This window comes from Podarcis filfolensis (assembly GCF_964270895.1).
Source record: "Podarcis filfolensis genome assembly, chromosome: 3".
In the NCBI taxonomy this organism is placed as follows: domain Eukaryota; kingdom Metazoa; phylum Chordata; class Lepidosauria; order Squamata; family Lacertidae; genus Podarcis; species Podarcis filfolensis.
In genome coordinates, this window is record NC_139606.1 from 118964564 (window position 1) to 118974360 (window position 9797).

A 9797-nucleotide genomic window follows, 5' to 3' on the forward strand; every position below is an offset into this window, starting at 1 on the left:
AAAAAAAACAAAAACCAGAAACTGATATTCAGAACCATTGCTGCACCCAGACCTTGAGCTGCTTATTAATCTTTCTTTCTTTCTTTCTCTTTCTTTCTTTCTTTCTTTCTTTCTTTCTTTCTTCCTTCCTTCCTTCCTTCCTTCCTTCCTTCCTTCCTTCCTTCCTTCCTTCCTTCCTTCTTTCTTTCTTTCTTTCTTTCTTTCTTTCTTTCCTTCCTTCCTTCCTTCCTTCCTTCCTTCCTTCCTTCCTTCCTTCCCCTCCCTCCCTCCCTCCCTTCCTTCCTTCCTTCCTTCCTTCCTTCCTTCCTTCCTTCCTTCCTTCCTTCCCCTCCCTCCCTCCCTTCCTTCCTTCCTTCCTTCCTTCCTTCCCTCCCTGCCTCCCTCCCTCCCTTCCTTGATAGCTCAGTTGGTTAAACTATGTTGCTGATAATGCCAAATCTGCAGGTTTGATCCCTGTCTGGGACAGCTGAATATTCCTGCATTGCAGAGAGTTGGACTAAGATGATCCTCAGACGCCCAATTCTATGATTCCTTCTTTTCTTCCTGGAAAGGTTTCTCCCTCCCTCTGTCTCTCTCTCTCTGGAGAAGACTAACTCCTACATCATTGGATAGATCATATGACTTTCCTTCTTCCAACAAACCCTCAATTGAGGATGATTAACTCGTCTTGTTATTATCCCACAATGTCAGCCTGCAGCAGAGAACTTCTAATAAACGTCTGAGATGAGCGCTCCGTTGCTGATGGAACTGTCAGTTCCCCCCCAACCCCCAGATGGGCTCCTTCAATTTATTTTGTGCTTCCCTTGTCTTATGTAATTGGGAGAGGTGTGTGAAATCATGAACAGAGGCAGCTACTCTTCCAGGACCGAAAGATAAGGAGGGGCTGATTGTGGACAGCCTGTGTGGCATAGTGGTTAGAGTGTTGGACTATCATGTGGGAGACCAGGGTTCGAATCCCCACTCAGTGGTGAAGCTCGTTGGGTGACCTTGGACCACCCACCTCACAAGGCTGTAGTGAGGATGACCCGGGAAGGAGCAGAACCATGTACCCCACCTTGAACTCCTTGAAAAGGTGGTGTGTTAATGCAATGAATAAATTGCAAAAAAGGAGCATGTGAATTGGCACAGGAAGAGTGTGGGGTGCAGATGTGCATTGCATGTTGGGTGGTACAGCTTCTGTTCTGGCTTAACTACATGGTTGGAGGATGGGTGGTGGCTAATGGATTGAGGTTGAATCCTGACAAGACAGAAGTACTGTTTTGGGGGGACAGGAGGCGGGTGGGTGTGGAGGACTCCCTGGTCCTGAATGGGGTAACTGCCCCTGAAGGACCAGGTGCGCAGCCTGGGAGTCATTCTGGACTCGCAGCTGTCCATGGAGACGCAGGTCAGTTCTGTGTCCAGGGCAGCTATTTATCAGTTCCATCTGGTACGCAGGCTGAGACCCTATCTGCCTGCGGACTGTCTCGCCAGAGTGGTGCATGCTCTGGTTATCTCCCACTTGGACTACTGCAATGCGCTCTACGTAGGGCTACCTTTGAAGGTGACCCAGAAACTACAACTAATCCAGAATGCGGCAGCTAGACTAGTGACTGGGGGTGGCCGCCGAAACCATATAACACCGGTCTTGAAAGACCTACATTGGCTCCCAGTACGTTTCCGAGCACAATTCAAAGTGTTGGTGCTGACCTTTAAAGCCCTAAACGGCCTCGGTCCAGTATACCTGAAGGAGCGTCTCCACCCCCATCGTTCTGCCCGGACACTGAGGACCAGCTCCCAGGGCCTTCTGGCGGTTCCCTCACTGCGAGAAGCAAAGCTACAGAGAACCAGGCAGAGGGCCTTCTCGGTAGTGGCGCCCGCCCTGTGGAACGCCCTTCCAGCAGATGTCAAAGCGATAAACAACTACCTGACATTCAGAAGACATCTTAAGGCAGCCCTGGTCAGGGAAGTTTTTAACGTGTGATATTTTACTGTATTTTTGGTTTCTATGGAAGCCGCCCAGAGTGGCTGGGGAGGCCCAGCCAAATGGGCGGGGTACAAATGATAAAATTATTATTATTATTATTGTTATTATTACTACATGATGTGTCACCATGAGAACGTCTCTCTGTTCCCATCCCTGCTGCCTCACAGATATTTGAGGACCTAACTGGTCTTACTAGGTGATGGGGGAAACGTTGATACAAGGCGAACAATTGGTTAAAATTACACAATGCTTGGGATCCTGTCTTGAGGAGCACATCCTTCACATCTGGATGTTCTGAGATAAGAGTTGCCATAGCAACACCATCAAGGCCAAGTCATTCACCCTCCCATTAGTTCCGGAAATATGCCTACATGTAAGTAAGGTAAAGGTAAAGGACCGCTGGACAGTTAAAGGCGACTATGGGGTTGCAGCACTCATCTCGGTCCAGTATACCTGAAGGAGCGTCTCCACCACCATCATTCTGCCCGGACACTGAGGTCCAGGCCGAGGGCCTTCTGGAGGTTCCCTCATTGCGAGAAGCAAAGCTACAGGGAACCAGGCAGAGGGCCTTCTCGGTAGTGGCGCCCGCCCTGTGGAACACCCTTCCAGCAGATGTCGAAGCGATAAACAACTACCTGACATTCAGAAGACATCTTAAGGCAGCCCTGTTCAGGGAAGTTTTTAATGTGTGACATCTTAGTGTATTTTTGGTCTTTGTGGAAGCCGCCCAGAGTGGCTGGGGAGGCCCAGCCAGATGGGCGGGGTATAAATAATAAATCGTTATTATTATTATTATTATTATTATTATTATTATTATTATTATTATCTCACTTTTCAGGCTGAGGGAGCCGGCGTTTATCCACAGACAGCTTTCTGGGTCATGTGGCTGGCAGGACTAAACCGCTTCTGGCACAATGGGACACCGTGACAGAAACTAGAGTGTATGGAAATGCCATTTACCTTTATGCCACAGTGGTACCTGTTTATCTACTTGCACTGGTGTGCTTCTGACCTGCTAGGTTGGCAGGAGCTGGGACAGAACAACGGGAGCTCACCCCATCGAGCGGATTCGAACCGCCGGCCTTCCGATCGGCAAGCCCAAGAGGCTCAGTGGTTTGGACCACAGTGACACCTGCCTACGTGTAGAGATGGGTGTAATAGTCTCTAGGCATTGCTTTCATTATGTTGTGTCCCGTCCTCTTTGCTGTCAGGGTCTGATTCTGAATCTGTGAGAGTCAGGGGAAGAGGCTATGGGTTAGCTAGCATGGTGGTGGTGTTACTGCACATATCTTTACTTCTAAGACCAGAAGAACTGTATATAGATAGTAATGTTTAGCTTTGTGTTGTGCCTGGAGACAATAAACCTTTTCTTACTTGGAACTGCATGGGAGAAGAGTTTTCCCCCTAAACAGGGACTCTGGAAAAGGCTGTCTGCTGAGATCAGGAAATCTCTACGGCTCGGCTGGGGATCTGCATATTTTGCTGACACATCACACAGATTGAGGTGTGGTGAACTGCCAACTCCCTTCCACAAGTCATCAGCAGGAAAGACGCTTCTTCAATTATACCTCTGCAGCTCGGCCTGCAACAAAATGCCGCAGTGTGGGCTGCCCCTTTTCAGAAAACTCCATTCCACTCCCCCAACTCTTTGTTTTCTTTCCCCGCCCCCACCAGAATTAAATTAACTACATGCCTACTGACCATTCTAGTCCTCATTGGGCTGTTTGTGGGCACCTTGGGTATCTCCGTCCTAAATAATTATTGGGACTTCAGTAAATCTCGCCGCTTCCCAAACTGTGTGTTGCTGTCATATAGAAAGGTGGTGTGCAAATGTGAAATGAAAGTGAAATTGAAACTTGCTGATAGCTGAGTTACTTAAATCTGCTGATTTCAATTGGCCTGCCCTGAGCATGACTAGCAATGGATATCACCTAATGTTTCCTGGATCATTCCTTTCCATATGTTTATGAACACTCTCAAAGCACTCTAAAAAGTTAGCCAGCTACATGAAGAAACCAGAGGCCTTTCTCCTGGGCATAGTCGGCCAATTGGTGCCAAAGAAGGACAGAACTTTCTTTATGTATGCTACAACAGCAGCAAGAATACTGATCGCAAAGTATTGGAAGACACAAGAGCTACCCACCCTGGAAGAGTGGCAGATGAAGGTGATGGACTATATGGAATTGGCGGAAATGACTGGCAGAATCCGAGACCTGGGAGAAGAGTTGGTGGAAGAAGACTGGAAGAAATTTAAAGACTATCTGCAGAAACACTGTAAAATTAACGAATGTTAAAATGATGTTGGATTGAAAATAAGTGGCATTAGCAACAAAGTTAACAAGAGTATGCAAAATTGAACTGAAAATGGATGAAAATATAGAGTTATAATATGTTAAGATATAGAGTTAAGATAAACGAAAGAGGGTAAGGATTTGCTGATTTGATTATTTAAATGGGGATACAAAAAGGGGAGGTGTGAGGAGGCCAAGGAAATAAGATAATGAGTTAGGGTTACAAAAATGGATTTGTTTTTATTCTTCTTTTTCTTCTTTTATGTATTTTTCTATGTTTCTTTTATTGTATTTCTTTCTTTTTATATGATCTTTTAAATTTATGTTTTTGTAAAACTCCAATAAATATCTTTAAAAAAAAATAAAATAAAAAGTTAGCCAGCTACGACTTATCCTTGTGGAAGCCATGCTGCTTCCGTTTCAACAAGGCTTATTCTTCATATGCTTAGTGAGCGCTGTCTTCCACCAGTTTCCCCAGAACAGAGAAGTTAACCTAATCAGCCTCTGATTTCCAGGATACCTAACCAGCTTCTAATTTCTAGGATCCAGATTCCCAGCCTCTAATTTCCAGGATTTTAAAAATTGGCGTTAACATTGGCCACTTTCTAGTTTTCGGTGAAGAGGCTCAACTGAAGGACATTCAGGGTAACATTTTGGTCTGGGGGACACCAGTACTTTGCCAGTACAGTGGTACCTTGGGTTCAGTACTTAATTCGTGCTGGAGGTCTGTTCTTAACCTGAAACTGTTCTTAACCTGAAGCACCCCTTTAGCTAATGGGGCCTCCCGCTGCCGCCGCGCTGCCGGAGCACAATTTCTGTTCTCATCCTGAAGCAAAGTGCTTAACCTGAAGCACTATTTCTGGGTTAGCGGAGTCTGTAACCTGAAGCGTATGTAACCTGAGGTACCACTGTACTAAATTACCCCTGGGGCCCAGTATGCCCTGACCCTTCCAGTTCTTGTGATCCTATATCTGTGGAGGTAGAACCAGTCCCTTTGTCCAGGTAATGGTTTTGCCTAACTTGTTAAGCACCACGATTTGCATACCCAATAAAGCTGCTCTGTGCAGCAAAACAAATGAGTAGGTCTCTCCCACCTCACCTAGCTGCCAGGTAGGAGGAGACGAGCCAGAGTTTTGGGGTGTGAACTGAGCTGAAAGCAGACTGGAAGCGGGAGACACAGAGACTTCCTTGCTCTGTGCTGGGTCCAAAGCTGCGGTTAATGGAGAAGCAAGATCTGTTGGGGTGCCAATGCTGTGAGCCCCTCCATCTTAGGCTCAGGTTGTAAAGGTAAAGGGACCCCTGACCGTTAGGTCCAGTCGTGGCCGACTCTGGGGTTGCGACGCTCATCTCGCTTTACTGGCCGAGGGAACCGGCGTACAGTTTCCGGGTCATGTGGCCAGCATGACTAAGCCGCTTCTGGCGAGCCAGAGCAGCGCACGAAACGCCGTTTACCTTCCTGCCGGAGCGGTATCTATTTATCTACTTGCACTTGGTGTGCTTTCAAACTGCTAGGTTGGCAGGAGCAGGGACTGAGCAACGGGAGCTCACCCCGTCGTGGGGATTCGAACCGCCGACCTTCTGATCAGCAAGTCCTAGGCTCTGTGGTTTAACCCACAGTGCCACCCGTGTCCCCAGGCTCAGGTTGTACATATGTGTAAATATAACCATATATCCTAAAGACACTGCAGTCTCCGCTGAGCTTCGTTCCTAGGAAGCTGAACTGTGGGCAATTTCTGGAGCCCCTGGGAGCTCTTAGAGATTGGGACAGAGATAATTGTGTCCCACTGGCTCTTTCCATTCTGCTAGGGTTTGTCTATGCCATGGGTAGGCAAACTAAGGCCCGGGGGCTGGATGCAGCCCAATCGCCTTCTCAATCCGGCCTGCAGGCGGTCCAGGAATCAGCGTGTTTTTGCATGAGTAAAATGTGCCCTTTTATTTTAAATGCATCTCTGGGTTATTTGTGGGGCATAGGAATTTGTTCATTTCTCCCCCCAAAAATATAGTCTGGCCCACCACATGGTCTGAGGGACAGTGGACCGGCCCTCTGCTGAAAAAGTTTGTAGACCCTTGGCTTAGGGCATGGGTAGGCAAACTAAGGGACGGGGGCTGGATCCGGCCCAATCACCTTCTAAATTCGTCCTGCGGAACGTCCGGGAATCAGCGTGTTTTTACATGAGTAGAATGTGCCCTTTTATTTAAAATGCATCTCTGGGTTATTTGTGGGACATAGGAATTCATTCATTTCCCCCCCCAAAAAAATATAGTCCGGCCCCCCACAAGGTCTGAGGGACAGTGGACCGGCCCCTGCTGAAAAGGTTTGCTGACCCCTGGTCTATGCCCATCTTTAAGTACTCCAGTTTGCCCATATTAGCTCAGAGGCACCTGACATTATTGTATAAATACCTGTTGTCAGGGGCTCAGGAGCAGGAGCACAGGAGAGAGAGGAAATGGAGAGCGAAGGGGAACAATCCGAGGGCAGCGTAGGGGAGTATGACAGTGGCCCGAGAGATTCCATGAGTTTCTCCAGCGAATCAGAAGATTCCCAGAAGGGGGCGCCGATGGTCAGGGCAAGGGGGGTCCCAGGGGGGGACGCACCAGAAACAAGGAGCCAGCGGGGAACCCCGAAGCAGCAGCGGGGGATCAGGACCAGTTTCCCCACCAGAGCGTAGTGGGGGGGAAGAGTCACATGTGTCAGGGCCAGCGTCTCCTCCAGCGGGGAGAGAGAGTGAGTCAGGGCTGACCACGCCTCCAACGGAGGGGAGGTCAGTTGCAGCTAGCCTCCCCGAAGGGGGAAGCAGTGACAGCAGCAGGGAAACGGTCAGGAGGAAAGTTGCTGGCTGGGCGCGCGCGCCAAGTTCAAATGTACAGGCGCGGGGGACAGCAGGAGACCCGGATGGGGAACCAGCTCCTAAAGCCCACCGGAAGGAGGGGGAAGGCTCAGGGGATTCAGCGTCAGAAGAGTCTAGAAAGGGCGAGACTCCAACGGACAGGCGGAACCAGAGGCGGAAAGAACAGAGGAAGAGGTGGAGTAAGGCTAGAGTCTTAAACTGGTGTCTGGGGGCAGGAGACTCAGACGGAGCTTCAGCGGTCTAGAGTTTGAGACGTAGAGCTGCGCGCTGCGGCTCTGGAAGTGAAACTGAACTTCAATAAAGACTTCCTTACTTAACAACGAAGCGGCGTTGGTCCTTTGTGAGCTGGGACCTTGGGCAGCTCTGACACCTGTGCATGATCTTCCTCTTTTCAAATGTTTTTGGCACACGCATTTTACCATCCTGGGCTCTCGCCTTTCTGACACCCCTCACTTGTGCCAAATTTAGTGTGAAAATACAAAGGTGCTGCAAAAACAACCCGTTAAGTCCCCCCATGCATGGAAAAAGATCCTAAAAGTTCCTTTGAAATTTCCTGCCGCTCAGGAAAGTTGGGGAGCGAGTTCGAGTGAGCCACGGGTGAGCGCCAAGTCTGCAAGGCAGGCCTCTGACTCATATCTCTGCCCGAGACTTGAGCGAGTGGGGTGGCCAGGGCAGACACAGGGGTGTGGGTGGAGAATACGCCCAGGTAGCACATTAGCGCCATGCTCGTTGACAGTGTGCTGACCACAACGTTACAGTAGAAATAGAAAAGTAATTTATTAATCTTTTCTCTTTTTTTCTTTTTGCTATGTACAAGTTTAATGGAGGAATCTTGGCGTCTGCAACAATTAAAAATAACAGGGTTTCGCGTCTCATTTCCCCTGTTTTTGAACATTCAATGGTTAACAGAAGGAGGTGCGCCCAGCTCTCGCTACATTGCTAATTTTCAGTCATGCGGTCTTTTCCGGAGACGATTGTTACCAGGCAGGGCAGAGGAAGGGGGCAACGGGAGTCTCATTGGCTCCTCACCCCTGTAATTACAAAAATACACCTTTGAAAGTGACAGCCCATAGACAGCGGCTTTGACAAAATGCATGCCATAGGGAGAGAGAGAAAGATGGAGAGGGATGAGGAAGGGGGAACAAAATATCCACAAACACCACAGTACTGCCAATCCAAAGATGTCAACCTCGTTTTGGGAACATAATCCAGGATTTTGACTCGGTCCCAATAAATTCTGGTGCTAAAATAGAACAAATATCAAAGTTGCAAGCCAGAAACCACAGCCTTTCTTCATTTCTAGCTATCAGGGATTCTTTAGTTGAGATTCCTGCATTGCATTGCAGGGGGTTGGTCTGGATGACCCCCGGGATCCCTTCCAACTTTACAGTTCTGTGATTCTATAAATATCCCAAGGAGGTTTATATAGATGTCAATAAGTTGCCTACACAATCACAACGGCCTTCCTAAACCTGGTGCGCCCCCCACCCCGATGTTTTAATTAATTAATTAATTACATAAAAATTATATACCTTTGATTGTAAAAACGAAATAAAACCGAAAGCAGTTTGCAAAAAAGAACAAAAACCTATTTTTTAAAAAAGGGGAAAACAATTAAAACATTTTAAAAAAATTAAAACCAGCAATAATTTTTCTTCTTCTTCTTCTTAAAACAGCATTTTAGATAACTGGCAGGCTTGGCTCAACAAAAATGTTTTTAGCAGATACTGAAAAGAGTACTTTGAAGGTGCCTGTTTGATCTCAATTGGCAGGGAGTTCCAAAGGTGTAGGTGCCAACACACTAAAATATAGATTGCTTACAGATGTGGAAGGGGTGTCTTGGGTCACCTCTAACAGTGCTGGCTGGGGGTGATGGGACTCATAGACCAAAAACATCTGGAGTACAATCAATCAATCAATAAATCAACAAATCAATAAATCAATATAAAGCCCTACATGGCTTAGGTCCAGGCAACCTGACAGACCATATTCCCACATATGAACATGCCCAGTCTCTGAGATCTTCAGGGGAGGCCTTTCTCTTGGTCCTGCCACCCTCACTGGCGTGCTTTGTGGGGACGTAGGACAGGGCCTTCTCAGTGGTGGCTCCTCTTGCTGGGCAACTTTGGAACTCCATCCCTAGTGAGGCTAGACAGGCTCCCTTCTCCCTGCTCTTCCACCTGCAGGTGAAGACCGTTTCATTCCAACAGGCCTTTGGGAATTGTTTGTTCGAAGAAGGGCTGCTAATAGCACTTGGCTGTTTCCATCATCTTATCTTTTCACAGTCTTTTAATTCTGTTAGAGCTCAACTGCTTATCTCTCATATCTTTTTAGCTCTTCGCATTCTATCCACGCTTCGTATTTTCATTTGCAAGCAGCCTCAACTCCCGGTCTGGGACGGCAAACGTGGGAACGACGATAAATAGAACGAGAACGGAAAGGGACTAAATCGGAAGCTACGGGGTTGACTCCTTAGGCTTCGGCAGACCTGAACCAATTCACTATAAGTTGGCGGTACGAGAAAGAAAACGGGAACGCCGCGAAGGGGGGGAGTCCATCCGCCTGCCTAGATCTCGTTCTGCTCTTTCGGGTCGTCGGCTAGGCCATCGTACTCGACGGATCGCGGAGACATCCCCAAGTACTGCTTCAGGAACTCGCTGAACCGCTTCTGGTTGTGCCACTTCCGGGCAGACT

General features: G+C 48.0%; 1 protein-coding gene across 1 annotated transcript in view; it reads right to left on the minus strand.

Moving 5' to 3' along the window:
* Nucleotides 1-8445: 8445 nt before the first annotated feature.
* Nucleotides 8446-9797, minus strand: part of LOC310759019 (uncharacterized protein) — a 45319-nt gene continuing 43967 nt past the window's right edge. Inside the window, exon 3 of the mRNA XM_083605778.1 lies at nucleotides 8446-9795. Coding sequence (XP_083461904.1) covers nucleotides 9670-9795 — 126 coding nt within the window. The 3' untranslated portion in view covers nucleotides 8446-9669. The remainder of the gene's footprint in view (nucleotides 9796-9797) is intronic.